The sequence below is a fragment of the Myxocyprinus asiaticus genome, chromosome 49 (genome assembly GCF_019703515.2).
Source record: "Myxocyprinus asiaticus isolate MX2 ecotype Aquarium Trade chromosome 49, UBuf_Myxa_2, whole genome shotgun sequence".
Lineage (NCBI taxonomy): Eukaryota > Metazoa > Chordata > Actinopteri > Cypriniformes > Catostomidae > Myxocyprinus > Myxocyprinus asiaticus.
The window spans coordinates 25885383-25905536 of record NC_059392.1 but is presented as its reverse complement, the minus strand read 5'-3'; the positions used below and the strand labels follow the sequence as shown (position 1 = coordinate 25905536).

The 20154-nt window shown below is 40.0% G+C and overlaps 1 protein-coding gene across 1 annotated transcript in view; it reads left to right on the top strand.

The window, feature by feature from the left end:
* The window catches only part of LOC127438350 (structural maintenance of chromosomes protein 3), a 28367-nt gene that overhangs the window by 7033 nt on the left and 1180 nt on the right, over nt 1-20154 (top strand). Inside the window, exons 9-28 of the mRNA XM_051693876.1 lie at nt 3370-3545; nt 3692-3772; nt 3932-4096; nt 5166-5287; nt 5699-5912; nt 6079-6182; nt 6425-6524; nt 7060-7220; nt 7337-7478; nt 8036-8186; nt 8348-8500; nt 9389-9540; nt 12136-12294; nt 13080-13187; nt 13293-13401; nt 13957-14204; nt 15485-15697; nt 15813-16001; nt 16359-16536; nt 20004-20110. Coding sequence (XP_051549836.1) covers nt 3370-3545; nt 3692-3772; nt 3932-4096; nt 5166-5287; nt 5699-5912; nt 6079-6182; nt 6425-6524; nt 7060-7220; nt 7337-7478; nt 8036-8186; nt 8348-8500; nt 9389-9540; nt 12136-12294; nt 13080-13187; nt 13293-13401; nt 13957-14204; nt 15485-15697; nt 15813-16001; nt 16359-16536; nt 20004-20110 — 3032 coding nt within the window. The remainder of the gene's footprint in view (nt 1-3369; nt 3546-3691; nt 3773-3931; nt 4097-5165; nt 5288-5698; nt 5913-6078; nt 6183-6424; nt 6525-7059; nt 7221-7336; nt 7479-8035; nt 8187-8347; nt 8501-9388; nt 9541-12135; nt 12295-13079; nt 13188-13292; nt 13402-13956; nt 14205-15484; nt 15698-15812; nt 16002-16358; nt 16537-20003; nt 20111-20154) is intronic.

Sequence of the window (20154 nt, the reverse complement as noted above, 5' to 3'; positions counted from 1 at the left end):
GTCCTGAAAACCTGAGTCCTGAAAAAACAGCTGGTTGGTCGCAGAATACAAAAAACTCCACAGGAAGTGGCGAAGTCATGCAGTCAGTGACGGACAGACATGATCGTTTACACGGCTGGCCCATGCGGTAATTATTCACGTTCAAACCGACGAACACGGGTATTGCCGCTGGTTGGACGCTAGGTGGTACTCTGGGTAATTTTCATTAAGCAGGGTTAGGGTTAAGCCGACACAATAAAGACACCTTGATTTTAATCTTTCAACTTTATTTTTTATTTATTTTAACGAAAAATTCAAATAAAACTGGAGAAAAAAAATAAGTGCAATTAAAATGTGTGTTGTTCAACTTCTTGAAAGATGTTTTTAAAACAGTTGTGAAGGGCAACATCTCTTTGGAAACTGACCTACTTCATTCTCTACCGGTCGGGTAATTCGTTGTCTGGGAAAATACATCATGTGTGTGAATGAATTCGTTTTGTTCCCTCCTTCACAATATACAGTTCTGTGCAAAAGTCTTGGGCACATAAGATGCTTCACAAAAACATTTGTCTTAAGATAGGTATTTATATCTTCAGCTTTAGTGTGTCAATAGGAAATATAAATGTTATACTCCCAAATATTACTTTTGCAAATAGATAAGAATAGAAGAACAGGGAGCCCTGCAACAGATGTCATGGTCCCCACAGAGCCCCCCACTGAATATTGAGTCAGTCTGAGATTACATAAAGAGACAGAAGCAATTGAGACAGCTGAAATAGATAGAAGAACAGGGAGCCCTGCAACAGATGTCATGGCCCCCACAGAGTCCCCCCACTGAACATCGAGTCAGTCTGAGATTACATAAAGAGACAGAAGCAATTGAGACAGACTAAATAGATAGAAGAACAGGGAGCCCTGCAACAGATGTCATGGCCCCCACAGAGTCCCCCCACTGAACATCGAGTCAGTCTGAGATTACATAAAGAGACAGAAGCAATTGAGACTAAATAGATAGAAGAACAGGGAGCCCTGCAACAGATGTCATGGCCCCCACAGAGTCCCCCACTGAATATTGAGTGAGTCTGAGATTACATAAAGAGACAGAAGCAAGTGAGACAGCTGAAATAGAAGAACAGTGGTGAATTCTCCAAGAAGCTTTGAACATCCTGTCTGCCAACAACCAAGAAAAACTGTATCCAGGTGTATCTAGGAGAATTGGGGCTGTTTTAAAGGCAAAGGTGGTCACACCAAATATTAATTTAGCTTTTTTATGTTTACTGGACTTTGTATGATGTTAAGTGATAAATGAAAACTATTTATGTCATTATTTTTGAAGACATCCTCATTATGCAACATTTTTCACAAGTGCCTAAAACTTTTGCACAGTACTGTATATATATATATATATATATATCTCGCAATATCCAATTACATAAGCAACCCCTGGGCTGGGAGGTTGGTGAATATTTTGGCTTTAGTGATTTTGCATTGAAAATTATATTAATTTATTTAAATTGTTTACTTTACGTTATATTTATTTATTTACTTAAATCAAATACATTTCTAAATTCAAATTACACGCCAAAGGAAACGAAAAAGCAATTAAAATAACAAAGTGATCAAAAAAATTATATATCTATGTAACCACCTTTCCATTTACCGTCAGGCAAGTATCCGTCTAAACATGCAGGTGGAAAATGACTTACACAAATGAAGACATAAAAACAATTATAATGATGATAATAATCACTGAAATATAACTCATGGTTGGAGGTGTTTTTGTATTATTTTATGTTTAATCACAGATGTATAGGCTGCAGAGTTGCGTTCACAATGAACTGTTCTGTGGAAATAAAGTGAACTGAACTCAAAACACCTCCTGAGATGAGATGTCTGAGGTCATTTGCAGCAAAAACATTTTTTTACTTGACACAGTCAAGAGAGTCTTTTTGTCAACCTACATATTGGTTACACCACATGACTTGGATTTGGTGAACAAAAGTTGTAATATTAATCAGATTTTAAAACACTATGGTTTTCTTTTGCTTTAAAAAAAAAAAAAAGAAATGTTAATAAAAGTTTATTATGCTGCACTGCTCATGCTAACATTACCATCTCCGGACGGTTACACCACTTGGCGTTTTTGACTTTAAGAACAAATATTTACACCTACTTATTCATGTGATTATCTAATCAGCCAATCGTGTGGCAGCAGTGCATAAAATCATGCAGATATGGGTCAGGAGCTTCAGTTAATGTTCACATCAACCATCAGAATGGGGAAAAATGTGATCTCAGTGATTTGGACCGTGGCATGATTGTTGGTGTCAGATGGGCTGGTTTGAGTATTTCTGGTATTTTCACACACAACAGTCTCTAGAATTTACTCAGAATGGTGCCAAAAACCAAAAACATCCAGTGAGCAGCAGTTCTGTGGACGGAAACGCCTTGTCGGTGTTTCCCCTATATTCATTTTGTAGTGACGCTGCACCACTGCTGAAATATGAGCCCCGCGGTTACGTTTTCACATGGTTAATTTAATATTCTTGATGCAATAATGCTTGCCAGCCCCAGTCAGTTGTGCGCTTTGTACACTGAGAAAGAGACCCCACCACACACACATACACGCACATACTCACAGTGACGTCACCCCATAACACATGTGTCAAACTCGCTTCATTTCATGTGGCCCACGAGCTCATTTCTGAAACGTTTCACTGAACAATCAGTTAGTGCTTTCCTTGTGAATATTAATGAGCCTTCCCCTGCCATCTGTATGTTTTGGAGTGCATTTTGCTCGCATCAAAGGCGTAATGAAACAGCGTTACACTGATCAATTATCAACATGGCTCATCATGTATAGAGCTGCACGAGCGCAGAGCAGGTGCGGTAATTCGCAGACTGGTTTCAACCGAACGGACTATTTTATTTGTGCTTGTGAACCAGTGAGATGTGCGAAACACGTTTGAATGCGGTACAGAATTGTCTGTTGCAAAACTCTTCTGTATTGGTGATGAAACTAGTTTAAAACAAACAGCCCCTACATTATAAACGGCACTGATGGAGAAAACATATATTAGAAGGCTTTTCAATTCTCAAATAACAATACTTACAAACATTTACCATGGATTTACTGTAGTAACAATAACTACTGATGGACTACAACAGCAGAAAACCATGTTGGGCACTTTATTAGGACCATAGTATTCCTAATAAAGTGCTCAGTGAGTGTATGTTTGTTGTGTGTAGCCAATGCAATAGAAAAATGTGTTTAGAAATACGAGTAGTGATGCAGGACACACTGCAGTAGACACGTCTTTTTTTCTACTTGAAAAGAGCTTTTATAATTAGAGGTTTGTAATGAGCAGTCCTGTTTGTGTGTGTGTGCAGAGGGTAAGAGAGAGAAGATTAATGAGCTGCTGAAGTACATCGAGGAGCGTCTACACACTCTGGAGGACGAGAAAGAAGAACTGGCACAGTACCAGAAATGGGACAAAATGAGGAGAGCTCTGGAGTACACCATCTACAACCAGGAGCTCAATGAGACCAGGGCCAAACTGGATGAAGTACACACACTCACTCTTAGCTGTCATCAAGTTCACTGAGTCTATTCTGGTTGTAATAGAGAAAAACACAGTTTTCGCCTTTTGTTGCTCATATGTAAATTTAGAGCAGCATTATGATTTAATGATGGTGTCATTTACTTGTCTAGTTGTCCAGTAAGAGAGAGACCTGTGGAGACAAATCTAGACAACTGCGAGACGCTCAACAAGATGCCCGAGACAAAGTGGAGGTAAATAGTCACCGAACAACCATACGTTTACGATTTCTTGAACACGTTGAATACGTTTCTGTAATAAAACACGAAGAATGCTGTCTGAAAACCACACTTGCACATGTCATATAGTAGCTTTTATTGGGTCATGTTGTCTAACTTTCTGTGTGTCTGTAGGAGACAGAGCGCGTGGTGAGGGAGCTGAAGTCTCGAATCTCAGCCATGAAGGAGGAGAAAGAGCAGCTGAGCGCTGAACGACAGGAGCAGATAAAACAGAGGACCAAACTGGAGCTCAAAGCCAAAGATCTGCAGGACGAGCTGGCAGGAAACAGCGAACAGAGGGTGAGACTATCATACACACACGTAAACACATGCACGCGCTTCAGGCACACATGCACTCAATGCACACGTTTAGAGAAACTTATGTTCATATAAACTGAAAAAACCTTTCTTTTTTTTTTTTCTCTCTCTCAAATGTGGCATTTGTAGTTTCTAAATGTGTTTAGGCTGCTATTTTTCATAAATAATTTTCAGCAAATATATATTTTCATAAAAATAAATTCATAAATGCAATTATGTAATAAACCAGCTTTGAGCTTGTGGATAACCGGATACATCAGTCACCACAGAAAGACAATTTTTGACCCAGAAATAACCCTGTAATCAACCTGAGCTACATTTGATTACATTAAATTTACTCCGTACCAAATTCATCATTCTTTTCCTTTCAATATTGCACATGTGTACAAGAGTAAATATAAACCCTGATAGTCGTAAGCCTTCATTTCCTCAATCAAATACACACCTGCTTGCTCTTGGCTTATTGCTGCAGATGAATTGTAGTGGTAGCTGCAAAAATAAGCTATAACAACATCCATACAAACACACGTGTTTCATACACTTGCTTGCAAATGCAAACACACTCATGAATACACACAGAGAGCTGCAGGAAATGTTGGCAGGCTCTAGTGAACAGAGGGTCCACAGTGTCTCCGCCTGCGTCACTGACTATACACACTCACTCCAGCCTGGGCTTACAGCCAGACGCGCACACACACACTGTTTGTGTATCCATATATGTGTGAAATACACACTTTTGGTCAGCCCTCCTGCATCCTAGCTTGGCTTAGAGAGGGATTAGCCCCACCTGGCCAAGTGTGTGCGGCCTTTTCCTGTTAAAGAGAGGCAGAAATGCGTCATTTGCCCTTTGACTGGTGAATATGAATGTAGGTTTGCTCTGATGGAGATCCCCTTTGTTCTGTTCATGCCGCTGAATGTACACACTTGGTTGTGCAAATGGCAGTTTTCTTCATCTAAATATAAACACCTCAACACACACCTGCACAGGATGTGGCGTATTTAGACTTCCTACAAAAATCTTCTTCAGTACTTCATTCTTTCTCTCCATCAGAAACGGCTGCTAAAAGAGCGCCAGAAGCTTCTGGAGAAGATTGAGGAAAAACAGAAGGAGCTACAGGAAACGGAACCCAAATTTAACACAGTGAAAGAAAAAGAAGAGCGGGGAATCGCCCGGTAAAGTCTTCAAACTATTCAAAGTTCCTATGAGTGTTTGACATGCAAAGTCCCAGTGAAGAGGTTTGACGAAAGCAATTTTCTTTCCTGTTTCACTGGTAAATACATCACATTAAGGTAGTTTAATCTATTATGTTGTCCATGACCAATATTATCATTCTTACGAGGTGATGCTGATAAATACAAATAAACAAACACTATCAATGCCAAAATTTCACAATCCAATCAAATCCCAATGGATAAAATCAAGTCCTGCCCTATATTTCCCACTGAATATTTTGCTCTGCTTAAAAATGCATAACATTAAGGAACTGAAATGCATTACGAATACCATTCTCATTATTTGTAACCATTGCTTAAAGAGTGTTTTGTTCTGGTGTTATTCATGTGTGTTTATTCTTTCACTCCCAGGTTGGCTCAAGCCACACAAGAGCGAACGGACCTGTACGCCAAACAAGGTCGTGGTAGCCAGTTCACCTCTAAAGAAGAGAGAGACAAATGGATCAAGAAAGAGTTGAAGTCTCTGGATCAGGCCATCAACGACAAGAAACGCCAGATCGCTGCCATCCACAAAGACCTGGAGGACACAGAAGCTAATAAAGAGAGAAACCTGGAGCAGTACAATGTAAGATTTATGTGTGTAGATTTTCTACAATAAATAACAAACAATTTGATAGCTAAATTTGGTAACATCTGATTAGTAACAGTAAATGTTTTGGTTTGACTCCGATTGGTTCTGCTTTGCTTTAAAAGCATATAAGATTTGATTCGATCTTTGATTTTGGCTACAGAAATTAGACCAGGACCTGAATGAGGTGAAAACTCGCGTTGAAGAGCTGGACAAAAAGTATTACGAGGTGAAGAACCGCAAGGATGAACTACAGAGTGAGAGAAAGTAAGATTCTGCGGTTCCCAACACATCCCACACTCTCTAATTACCTGTATGAACCATACATCCCCTCATCCATCATAATAGTTATTAATAATCCATAAGCCATAGGTCTCACAGCAGGGTAAGGCTTTCCTGTTGGGCTATTGAATAGGGTCTCGTGCTGAGGCCGGTACTGGGCTAGATCAGAACGCAGGCGTGGTGTTTGTGAGCCAGGGCTGATGGGTGTGTCTGTCCCCCTCATGCAGCTACCTGTGGAGAGAGGAGAACGCAGAACAGCAGGCGCTGGCAGCCAAACGAGAAGACCTGGAGAAGAAACAACAGCTACTGCGAGCCGCCACCGGAAAGGTTAGAAATGAAAACAGACCTGCTTGTTGCAAAAGAGTGAAATCAACATTGGCTCTTTTTACTTTCTTAATAAAAGTGCCAGGTCTGTTGGGTAAAACGAAGTTCTGTCTTCCTTTATTTCACATTGAATTTCACTCATTTTGAAGTTGCTTGTTATCTGATTCTGTCTAAAGATTGTAAATAATAAACAAAAAACACCTCAACTCCTTAAACATGCCCTCAGAGATCAATAAAGAATGTGTTTCTATCTATTTAAAGTCATGTAAATGCACGCCCACACCAGTTCAGTATGTTTTGGCTAAACTATGAACCATCTCTGTTAAATTGCTATTTTGGGCTCATTTTAGCTGCTGGATCATCTGTCTTGGACTATGAGTCAGCCACTAATTTTAGAGACTCCTCCCACATTGCAAAAATGTACATCAATATACATAATCTAGACATGGATCCTCAAATTCTTGGATCATCATCAGGGCTCGAAATTAAATTACAAACTTTGAAACAGTGTTTTGTGTGTCATTTGCTTGTCTTCCAGGCTATTTTGAATGGTATTGACAGCATTAATAAAGTATTGGAGCATTTCCGTCGGAAGGGCATCAACCAGCACGTCATCAACGGTTACCACGGCATCGTCATGAATAACTTTGAGTGCGAACCTGCCTTCTATACCTGTGTGGAGGTGACTGCTGGCACCAGGTCAGACACACTCAAAAGCTGGTGTATTGTATTCTTTGCTTCTTCAGAAACTGCCAGTAGACGTTATTGTGTTTTGCCAATAAGCAAATAGTAATTTTTTGCTGGTGTTTGTTTAGGCTGTTTTACCACATTGTGGAGACGGATGAAGTGAGCACCAAGATTCTGATGGAGTTTAATAAGATGAACTTGCCTGGAGAGGTCACCTTCCTGCCTCTCAGCAAACTGGACGTCAGGGACACCGCTTACCCTGAGACTAACGTGAGCTGGCCATCTTCTACAAAGTCAACATGAAATCAAAATTCGAAAAAATTGAGTGTGGTCTTATCATGCACATTTTGCCAAAGATAGACATTGAAATGCAATTGCTAGCTTCACCTCTGAAACAATGATCCTCTTTGGCTGTCATCACCGTGGCCAGAAATAATGTTAAGCAATAGCCAAATAGCTATTCTGGCGTTTTTTTTATGTTGCCGTTGTTGGTAATGGACTTTCATTAATTGTGGTCTATGTTACAGCAATAATAGCAAATATACTGAAACATTTGAAAGGGGTGTTGCCATTGGGATACATCAAGATGCTCTCATAGGTGAATGCGGCCTTAAGACTCCATGTCGCAATCCTTCTGCAAACTTGATACAAATTTAATAATCTAATTATATATCCCATTTTAGTCAAACTTGCCATGATATGGAAGTAAAATGGGTTGCGAATGCTGGCTTCAAATGGTTTCGTTTTTTTTTTTTTTTTTTTGACCTCAGCTGTTAAATGGAAATTAATTGAAGTATTCTCTCATTCCTCCTGCGCTTTTGCTGTAGGATGCAATCCCTATGATCAGCAAGCTCCGTTACAGTACGAACTTCGACAAGGCCTTCAAACACGTGTTTGGGAAGACGCTGATCTGCCGCAGTATGGAAGTGTCCACTCAGCTGGCTCGAGCTTTCACCATGGACTGCATCACACTTGAGGGTAAATAAACTCAAGATTATACATCTGTTTCCTTCGATGTGTCTGAATGTGAGGAAAGGTCATGTTGTTAACAGCAAATCGGATACTACTTTTTTCTTCTATTAACTGCGTAGTTGTTCATTTTTAACTTCAGGTTGTTGTTTTGGCATGTATTTGTACAGGTGATCAGGTGAGTCATCGTGGTGCTCTAACCGGTGGATACTACGATACTCGTAAGTCCCGCCTGGAGCTGCAGAAGGACATGAGGAAGGCCGAGGAGGAGCTCGGAGAACTGGAGGCCAAACTGAATGAAAACCTCAGAAGAAACATTGAACATATCCTCCTCGTACAAACAAACTTACATAAACATAAATTATTACAAAAGACAAGTTAGCTGCCAACTTAGACAGGATTTTCCGCTATCATAGGTGTATTCTAATGCTGAATAGGGTGTGCAGCTCACTAGGTTGAGACACTGCCTTAGTCTCAGAAATCTTTCTGTTATTGAGTGGAAACCTCATCCACAGCTCTAGGACATCATGGGTGGACAATAACAGCAAAGAGGGTGTCAAATACAGGGAATTGTGTGAAAATGATCCGTTTGTGGCTGACATATGGCATCTGTTTCATTCAGTGTTTTATAACTGAATGGAGCGGCTGGCATGAAATCTGAAAGAAAAAAAAGCTGCATCTCATTAAGTTGGGGCAAAATTAACGTGTGGGGAAAGAATTGAGGTCTGTCTGAATCAGGGAGTGTGTGTGTGTGTTGTGTGTTTGGGCAGTTGTTTCATACTGGTGTAATCAGCCAGGATCTAAATAGCACAGGGTCACAGAACAGCTGAATGACGAGAAATCTGGTTCTGTGGATGTGATTCCCAAGGCCTCAAGTGATGATCATTTAAAAGCAGGTTTGAAGCCTTCATTCCTCTCAACTGATGATTCACATTAGCCAAGTCCAACTCTTAAACGGTGACTAATTCAGAACTAATATTATGACATAACCAACATCTCAGCTCTAGCCTAAAAGGGAAGAAGAAACAGATTGCTCAAGAATGAAGCACAGAACACTCTCTCTAAAGTATTTTAAAGCACTTCTGTTCTCACAGCCTCAGATAAATGCGTTTAGTGCTTTCAAATTTTGATTGTAACTTATCTTTTCTGAATGGACATGAAAGGTGATGGGCAATGAGTTCCTATGTTGGTTCTTTAACTTATTTCTTCACGTATCAATAATGAGATTGATCAACTGATGAATCAGATGCAACAGATCGAGACCCAACAGAGGAAGTTTAAAGCATCCAGAGACAGTATACTGTCAGAGATGAAGATGTTGAAAGAAAAGAGACAGCAGTCAGAGAAAACGTTCATGCCCAAGGTAACACATTTACATCCATGAGATTAGAGATCAACTGATATGGTCCTTTCAATGATGCTGATGCCAATATTTAGAGAGCAGGGTGGCCATTATATACAGTGGCATGAAAAGGTATATGATCCCTTTGGAATTAGCAGTTTTTTTCTGCATTAATTGGTCGTAAAATGTGATCTCATATTCATCAAAGTCACAAGTGTAGAGAAACACAATGTGCTTATGCCAACAACACACAAACAGTTGTAATCTTTCATGTCTTATTGAACACACCCCATTAAATATTCACAGTGCTGTGGAAAAAGTAAGTGAACCCTTTGATTTTATAACTGGTCGGTCCTCCTTTGTCAGCAATAACCTCAACCAAGTGTTTCCGGTAGTTGTGGATTAGACCTGCACAACATTCAGAAGGAATTTTGGACCATTCTTCCTTACAGAACTGCTTCAGCTCAGTCATATTCTTATGCTGTCTGGTGTCTCTCTTGAGGTCATTCCACAGCATCTCTGTTGGGTTAAGGTTTGGGCTCTGACTGGGACACTCCAAAAGGTGGATTTTCTTTTTTTGAAGCCATTCTGTAATGGATTTACTTCGATGTTTAGGGTCATTGTCTTGCACCATCACCCAACTTCTACTGAGCCTCAGCTGGTGCACAGCCACCCTGACATTATCCTGTAGGATATCTTGATAAACTTGGGAATTATTTTTTCCCTCGCCGATGGCAAGCGGTCCAGGCACCGAAGCAGCAAAGCAGCCCCTCCCACATTATAGCAACCACGAGGAGGTTACCCCATGTGACTACCCTCCCTAGCAACCGGGCCAATTTGGTTGCTTAGGAGACCTGGCTGGAGTCACTCAGCCCACCCTGGATTTGAACTTGTGACTCCAGGGGTGGTAGTCAGTGTCTTTACTTGCAGCAATGTTTTTGTTGGAAAGCAGCAGCTTCCTTCGTGGTGTCATGCCATGGACATTAGGGATGCTCCGATCAGGTACACATTAACAGTACAGTACACAAACTTTTTATATTCGCCATACCTCTCCCACTGCACCGTTCTTAACTGTTGAATCAAGTTTGTTGTCTTACAACACTATGCCAGTATTCCCCACACTTCGTGATGCCATGACAGTGCTGCTCAAGTCTTAAAGGAGTCGCGCATCTTTTGCGACATGAGCAATCGGCTTATGCGATCGGCCAAATTACAGATCACCGATCAAGACATAGGATGTGAATATTGTCCGAAACCGATCGGTGGCCGATCGATTGGAGCATCCCTAATGGACACAATGCCTGTTTAATGTTTTCCGTATAGTACACTCATGAACAGAGATGTTAACCTGTTCCAGTGATTTCATCAAGTCTTTCACTGTCACTCTAGGGTTCTTTTTTACCTCATTGGACATTCTGCGGTGTTCCCTTTGAGTCATCTTGGCTGGATGGCCACTTCTAGGAAGAGTACCCACAGTACTATTTTTATCTCTCTCTATTTATAGACAATTTGTCTAACTGTGGACAGTTTAATATCTCTTCGAGATAACTTTGTAACCCTTTCCAGCTTTTTGCAAAGCAACTATTTTTGATCATAGGTCTTCTGAGATCTCTTTTTTGCGAAGCATGGTCCACGTCAGCAGATGCTTCTTGTGAACAGGAAACTCAGTGTTTTAGTGCTTTTTATAAGTCAAAGTAGCTCAAACCCACACCTCCAATCTCATTTCATTAACTGGATGCCAGGTTTTCCAACTCCTGACTCTAATTAGCTTTTGTTGACATCATTAGCCTAGGGGTTCACATATTTTATTTTATTTTTTTTAACCTACACTGTGAATGTTTGAATGATGTATTCGGTATGTACAAGAACAATACAATAATTTGTGTTATTAGTTAAAACAGATTGTGTTTGTTCATTATAGTAACTTAGATGAAGATCAAACCAGATTTTAAGACAAATGTAGACATAAATACAGGTAATTCCAAAGGGTTCACATACATTTTCTTACCACTGTATTTTATAGGAAGTGGATATTAAATACTTTTGGGTTGACATGTCTTGCAGTGTGAGATGCTATACTTCATCTTAAACTATTTTAAACAACATTTTGTAATGGTTATTATACATGAACTTTTAATGACCATATTCATTGAGAAACTACTATATAATATGGGAATATTTGTACTTGTACTCTGAAAGAGAAACTGATCAATAAAATGCACAATTTCATTTCCTTTTATACATTTATTGAAACTTAAATCTTGATTAAAAAAAGTTAATGGCTATATTATGCATGAACTTCTTATATATTATTATAAGGGACAGAAAATGAGATGTGGAATCAACTACTTGAATTAAAACTTTTATACTTGATTTACTCAATTCATTCAGAAATAATTGAAAACAGAAGTGTGCATTATCCATCGATAAGGCTTTCTTGGATAAAAAAAAAAACTGGGGTATCAGCTAATAATCTCTAAAAGGCCAAATAGTAGCCAATATGTCAGTTTGACATTACTAAAAAGAGCCAATTGTCAAATTATACCAGCCCTTTTGTCCTCAGTCAAATTTTTTATCAGAATGACTTTATTTCTCTCTCCCTCTTGTGTCCGGCAGCAACGCAGTCTTCAGAGTCTGGAGGCCAGCTTGCACGCCATGGAGAGCACACGGGAGTCTCTTAAGGCAGAACTGGGCACTGACCTGCTCTCTCAACTCAGTCTTGAGGACCAGCGCAGAGTGGATGACCTCAATGATGAGATCAGACAACTGCAGCAGGTATACACGTCAGCATTACATTTACCCACAGACCGTTCACTGACCATCTAATGCATATTGCACCCAATGGCAAGAGCTTTCTCAATCGCACGTTTAGATCTGACTGACTTGCTATACACAATTCATAGGGCGCATATATTTTTATCAGTCCAATGAAACAAAGTTGTGCTTAAAAAAAAAAATCTGAGGAACCTTGAGGAAGAATTAGTTGCTAGTGGGCGGTTCTTAGCCAGAGTAAGCAGCAACAGCTAAAAGTAGTTATTTTAGGCTTTATGCTTGTCCATAATAACCTTGAATTCTTTGTCTTCAGTAAGTAATTTTGGCAGTTCTAGATGTGAGCGTTTAACTCTCAGGTTGTGAAATCTGTTGTATAGCGGCTGCAGCCTCATCTGAGAAGTGTTAGTCAGTCTGAAGCTCTATGAGATGTGTAGGAGAATTACCACTGAAGCCTGAAGTCACAGCTGCAGCTCATTACCACCTCCAGACCAGTTCAGCCAGACACACGTCAGACAATTAAAAAGCTACTTTAAATGTTGTATAACCGGCCCACATCATTAGCCTTTGTTATTTTATGTTGTCCTCAATTTGCTTTGCTAATTCGTCTGCTTTTGTGTTCCCAGACAGGCTTTTATTATTATTCATTTTAGCATATACATATTAGTTTCATTTATTCTTTTAGATGTTTATTTTAATCCTTTATAATGAATGAGTGTGTTGCTTTTAGCCCATCAGTCAAAGGGATTTTTTTTTCTTTGTGCTTCATGTGTGGGTTGTTTTTGCCATAGGACAACAGACAGCTGCTGAATGAGAGAATTAAGCTGGAGGGAATCATGACCAGGGTGGAGACGTACCTCAACGAGAACCTGCGCAAACGCCTCGACCAAGTCGAGCAGGTCAGTGAAGATACCAAATACTGCTTGTGTTTTTCCTCTTCGCCAGTGTAACAAATATGATATGGAATGCATCATCAACTTTAAATTGTGTTTGATTGTGATTAGGAACTAAATGAACTAAGAGAAACAGAAGGAGGAACCGTCCTCACAGCGACAACTTCAGAGTTGGATGGCATCAACAAGCGGATAAAAGACACTCTGGCTCGCTCTGAGGGTGAGTGAAGAACACGGAACCATATCATAGCCATTAAATGGGACGCATCTAAAGGAATACAATTTTTCTCGATCTGAGCATAGTGTAACTTTTAGAACTTCCTCTACACTCCAAAAAAACCCTGTATTGAAACTAAGCTGCTGAAACTGCACATAAGACAGATGACTACATTTGACTGCCCACATTTGCACTGCAACAACACTTATTTGGTGTTCAGTAGCTTGGCCTGCCCTGTCACAGTGAGGTAATAAGGACAACCAACATTTAGAGTAAAATGTGGGTAAAACCTGTTTCTTGTAAAGAAGCTGTTGTTGAATGATGCAGCAGTTAAAGTTAGACTTGACAGAAAACATGCAGCAAAGTGCTGAGAGGAGCAGAGAGAGGGTGGAAAATGGTCATAAAAAACATTATTTTGTAGGAAATACTTTACTGACGATTATCAGTGGACCTCAAGGAGAAAAAAATACATAAATCCCCTTGTGTGACCCCTTTAACAGCTGCTTATATTATCTGTTTGCATGAATTTACTTTTTCTGTCTCTTTATCATGACTCAGATTTGGATGGCCTCATCGATAAGACAGAGGTAGAGATAAAGGAGCACCAGAAGAGTATGGAGCGCTGGAAGAACATCGAGAAAGAGCAGAACGAAGCCATTAATCATGACACCAAGGAGCTGGAGAAGATGACCAACAGACAGGGCATGTTACTGAAGAAAAAGGAAGAGTGCATGAAGAAGATCCGTGAGCTGGGCTCCCTGCCACAAGAGGCCTTTGAGAAGTACCAGACGCTCACTCTCAAGCAGGTACACAGTATTGTTTTTTCCTGTAATGCACTTATCATTTTAGTCATAATTTCCTCCTTTTTCTTCATTCGCCAAATTGGTAAATTGGTTCGTTTCTGTGAAACAAAAAGAAAAGTGATGTGAAAACACCAACTAATGGCACATGAAAAGACAGTATTATTTTATTTAGTAAGTTTCAGAAGATTTAAGACAACCAGAGTGGATTTCTACCGATGGATAAGCAGTTATTAAAAGGGGTTGCATGCTCATTAACCTCATAAATACGGCATCATGTTAAATGAACTGTAAAAGAGGTTATGAATTGGTATTACATAATTGTATTGTAAAGATCATGACATGACCGAGTACCCTTTATGAAACCTCTGTCCTCCTCTGCACAAGTCTGCCTTTAGTTTTCCCTCTCATCCCCCTCCATTACTCGCACTGTTGTCTCACAGTCCTCCCACCTCGCTCTCATATTATTTCTCTTAGTTGATCCTCTTCTTTCTCTCCAGTTCTCCAGTCAGGGGCCTTTATTGTATCATAGGCCTCCTACACAGAGGTGACTCATTCATCATTACCCCATGCTTGCGTTCTCAGTTTCTCTCCCCCTCTTGGTGAACTTGAGTGCGTGGAGTTGAGGAGTGAGGGCGAAATCGTGCCATTTTTGTCCCTGATTCTCAAACTTTCTTCAGGACTTTTCTCATAAGAGCTTAGGCAGGAAGTAATGAGTAAGGAAGAATCATACATTTTGAATTTAAAGGTGCACTCAGTAACTTTTGTCTTTGTGTCATCTTGGACTTACACTGACATCTATAGCGGCTGTCGATGCAGCATCATTTCAAATCAATAGTTTTCCGTTTCAGATGCCATTGTAGAAATTTAGTAATCACAGTCAGCCATCATTACATTAATCAGTGAGTGAAAGTGTCCAATAACAGGACGGTTACTGAGATTAAGTGAGTAGTATTCGGCTGGTCATGTGATTCTAACATGTGCGGACCCCCTCCATGTAGAGTAAAACAGCTTTTATAAGGTTACTGATATGACTGGAGTCTTCATTATAATGTGAGTGATCATGATTTTATACATATATGTCAAATTACAATTCATGTCTTTAGGAGTTCAACTTTATTAATGAGGAAAAAATGACTGAGTGCACCTTTAATTCATAATTGTCTTCTGTCACTTTAAGTTTGAGAAATACTTTGATTCCCATCTGTGTTCTTGTTGTGTTGTTGCTGCCTGCATTGTGTGTGTGTGTGTTTTTTAATGGTTTTGTCATGTGTGTTTGTGTGTAGTTATTCAGGAAGCTGGAGCAGTGTAACACAGAGCTGAAGAAATACAGCCATGTGAATAAAAAAGCCTTGGACCAGTTCGTCAACTTCTCTGAGCAGAAAGAGAAGCTGATTAAGAGGCAGGAAGAGCTGGACCGAGGCTACAAATCCATCATGGAGCTCATGAATGTCCTGGAGCTGCGCAAGTACGAGGCCATACAGCTTACCTTCAAACAGGTAAAACCATCAGATAGACTCTGTCAACCTCTGATGACAGGATTGTTTGTTGATATCTCAACATTTGTAGGTTTTTATTCCTAAAATCCCTTATTCCTTATGTTTCTCCATGCAGGTGTCTAAGAACTTCAGTGAGGTGTTTCAGAAGCTGGTGCCTGGTGGTAAAGCCACATTGGTGATGAAGAAGGGAGACACTGAGGGTGGTCAGTCTCAGGACGAGGGGGAGGGAGCGGACAGTGAGAGAGGATCAGCCTCTCAGAGCAGTGTGCCCAGTGTAGATCAGTTCACTGGAGTGGGCATCAGGGTAAGGAGATGAACGCCACTCAAATGTGATAGTTCACACAAATATCACAGTTCTGTCATCATTTACTCATCCTCATGTTGTTTCCAAGCACATATGACTGACTGTGGAACACAAAATTAGATGTTTGGTTGAATCACTTTCATTGCGTCTTTTATCAATACTGAAAGTGTGGAAATGCCAGTGAAAATAAGTAATTGTTAACTGGCTGTCATAGAGGGTTTTGACATGAGTAAATGAACTAAAGGGGAGTAAATGATGACAGTGTTTTTTTTTGGGGGTGGGGGGTCAGTTATCCTTTTAATGCTTGCTCAATCCCATACATGCAACTTGATGAATTGTGTTTGTTTTGTGTTTCAGGTGTCATTCACAGGTAAACAGGGAGAGATGAGAGAGATGCAGCAGTTGTCTGGAGGTCAGAAGTCTCTGGTCGCACTGGCGCTCATCTTCGCCATACAGAAATGTGACCCTGCTCCTTTCTACCTGTTTGATGAGATTGACCAGGCTCTGGACGCCCAACACAGAAAAGCAGTGTCAGGTACCATCAGCAAACATTAAATTAGGGTTGCACCTGAATTTCATTCACCAATTTATTATTGTTTTTTTTACAAAATGCCATAATTCTGAGAAAATGGCTTGAAAATCTTAGCCAGAATTTTTACCAGAAAGTGTTACATCATCAAAACCGAACCGTAACGTTAGCTTGGAGAAAAAGCATGCACATTGATATAGTGGCACTTTTCCACTGCACGTTACGGTTCGACTCGACTCTGCTCGCTTTACTTTTCTGAGCTTGCTTTTCCGCTGCAGTTTAGTGCCGCCTCAACGTGGGTGGGATTATAGGCTGATCGTCATAGTTGCGGCACCTCTACTGCCGTGACATCATCTTAAACGTGACACAAAACAAACTAGCAACAACAACTCAAGAACAATACTGACCATAAACAATAGCACAACCGCTAGATGTTAGCTACTAGCTCATTGTGCTGCATAAACAGTTGTTGCATGGTGATTTTACACAAGTGTAACAGTTAAATTGGCCTGGTTGTTTTAGAAGCAAACTTTCCAGTAGCTGGTCAACTTAATAAAGTGAAGCTTTCAAGCAAAATATAGAGTTAACGTACCATCAACAGGGCACTCTCCCTCCCATTGCTCGCCGGTCTATTGCCATAGATAGCATCCATTTGGTCGAACCACTTCCACTTTCTTCTGTTTGAACCACTCTGTCTGTTGTGGTCCTTGATGGTTCTGTAGTCACTTTTAAGATTTTTTAACTTTTCCCTACACTGTTGGTAGGTCCGGTGGTAGCCGTGTGCGGCCAACAGCTGAGACACTTCCTGAAAGACTTTTTCGTTTCGCATCACCCCATCCAGCTCTCATTGGATCCTCTCCTCCGCCACTAACGAGAGGAACGTCTGCACCTCGTTTATTGACCACGGCGTGGTTTTGCGCACAGACACTTCTTTTTACAATTCGAAAGTCGCGTGAACATATGATAATGCTATCGCTGTTGCTAACTTTAAAACTAGCGGGTTGATGTCCCGTGTCGCAAATCCAGTGACACTGGTAGTGACGATTCTCTCTGACCAATCAGTGATCTGCAGGGTTTTGACGTCACATTTAGTATCGGCTCGGCTCGCTTGGAACCTTGACAGAGGTGGTACTAAAAAAATTACCAGGTACTATCCACAGTGAAAAACCCAAAAAGCAAGCACAGTCGAGCCGTACCATGCAGTGGAAAAGCCCCATAATTGTGAGTGAATATATATATATATATATATTAACCATTTAAGCTCGGATGGGCCCGCCGCCCGTGAGAAAATGCTAATAACTACAGTCTTGACCAACACAAAATAGGTATCGTTTTAAAGCTTAGAACAGGGGTGGGCAGCTATTTTGTTAAAGGGGTCACATCTGGCTTTAAGTAGTGCATAGGGGGCCACATTGTACTCCTTTTTTTTTTTAAGTTTACTTATTTTATTCTTAAAACATTACCCGTTTACGTGCTAAAAGGGTCATGATGCGGGCCTTGTCAATGGTTTGTCCGCAACTGGTTTGGCTTTCCATTCAGCAAATAACTGAATAAAACAGGCTGCATGACTATAAATAATTACTGAGTTAGATTAACATACAGGTGTGAGGGACCTCAACATTTCTAAATTGCACAAAAAAAAATTACATATTCGTCTCTCGCTTGCTTTTGCTCATGTGTCAGTGAATACCCCTCCACATGTCGATGCCGAGATCAATGAGAAGGATTACCTGCAAACTTAGTAGCACCGGACAGCACAAGCAGCCTCAAGAATGGACACAGAGTGGCCGTATCGCACATTTCCTTGAGCAGAATTTCGCACTAGAGATGGCTAAGTTTGTTCAAAGGGGAAAACGAGAGCTAGAAAGAGCGCACTCTTATGCATGGTTGCCAGATTGCACAAAATAATTATAACATTAGGCGAATATTTCCAATTTGCGCAAGTATAAATCTCAAATTGGAGGGGTTGCATCTCTAATTTGGCAACCCCGAGCATGTTAAATGCTTGTGGAGGTGCGTTAGGTCCTAATGCAAGATTACTGAAATATTCAATGAAAAAACGCTTTTAGGATAAATGAGCTGGGGACCAGATTAAACCATACGGAGGGCCGGATACGGCCCGTGGACCATAAATTGCCCTTGTCTGGCTTAGAAGCTCTACTTTTAAAAAGCATGTAGGCATTATGACCAAAACTGAACAAGTGCTTTGAAATTTGCAGACAAATCAGAAGGGTTCTGTTTTGATAATTTATTAAAAATGTTGCACTTTTCATTCATTATTGTAATCGTCATCAAATAGCCATGTGTCAGATGTTGTTGGAAAACTCTCAGAGTATAATACAACCAGCCTATTTGTTTTACTCGGAGACAAAAATATAGCGAGTAATAGCTAAGTATATGTCTTTGACATAAATGTTTCATGTGAACACATGTTGCTCATATGCCGCGTTTTCACGTTTAACTTCATGAAACATAAACAGAACATAAAATTACATAGAGGAGACGATTATCTTTAAAATGAGCCCACACACACAAAGTAATCGGATGCATTGAACATCAGATAACCCACACAAAGCACAATGTGCACTCAGCATCTGGCTATCTGGCATCCTGCTGTCTGGCTACAAACATGTTAGCTTTCCTGGATCAGATGATGTCCTCAGAAATGCTGTAGCATCATGGAACACTAAACCAATTGTACTGGGTTTAGATTGCTCCAACCAGTGGTGATAGTCCTCCATATTATAATCAACCACTCTGATTACATATGGCCACCAGGAGATGGTGCCAAATACATGACACAGACTCAATGATGACTCGAATGACACAGAATGAAACTCATTATGAGAAATCTCATTACTAAAATCATGTCTGTATGCTATGCATACCTTTAGTCCTTGTTGTGTTTGCATGTGTAATTAGTTCTTATGTACAATTATTATGTTTGATTTGTTTGGAGAGGCTTTTGGATATTAGGATAAATTATTTTTGTAATGCTGTAACTTTTGATTGCTTTGTATCAACACAAATTATTTTTGGTGAAATGGATGGGAACAAAACAAAAGCAGTTTTTCGGAGGCATATTTAGAGATATATCGTGTCAAATCAGGAAAAAAAGAAAACAGTTATACTGTATTTTGGCTCACATTTTTTTCTTTTTTTTTTCTGTGATGTTTCTTAGGCTGAGAGTCTCAGAATTTATCTTAAAATTTAAATTAAAGTTTTCTTTAAAATGATACTAAACACTTGAGCCACCTTTTTTTTAATTTTATTTTTATGTCGAGTTATAAACCTTTAATTTTGTGTATGCCGCTGAAACAGGAAATCTTTAAAAACACCCTCAGAGCTTAAAGGGTTAATATAATTTAACTGATGTATCTCTCAGGACTCAACCATAAGGGTTTTTAAATTGGCCCAATCAAAAAAATAAAAAAAACAGTGGATATGAAGGTGTTTTATTTGTTGTTGTTCAGACATGATCGTAGAGCTGGCAGGACACGCTCAGTTCATCACCACGACCTTTAGACCCGAGCTTCTGGAGTCAGCCGATAAGTTCTATGGCGTCAAATTCAGAAACAAGGTAACAGACATCATTAACACTCTGATGTGTGAAGTCATTAGCAA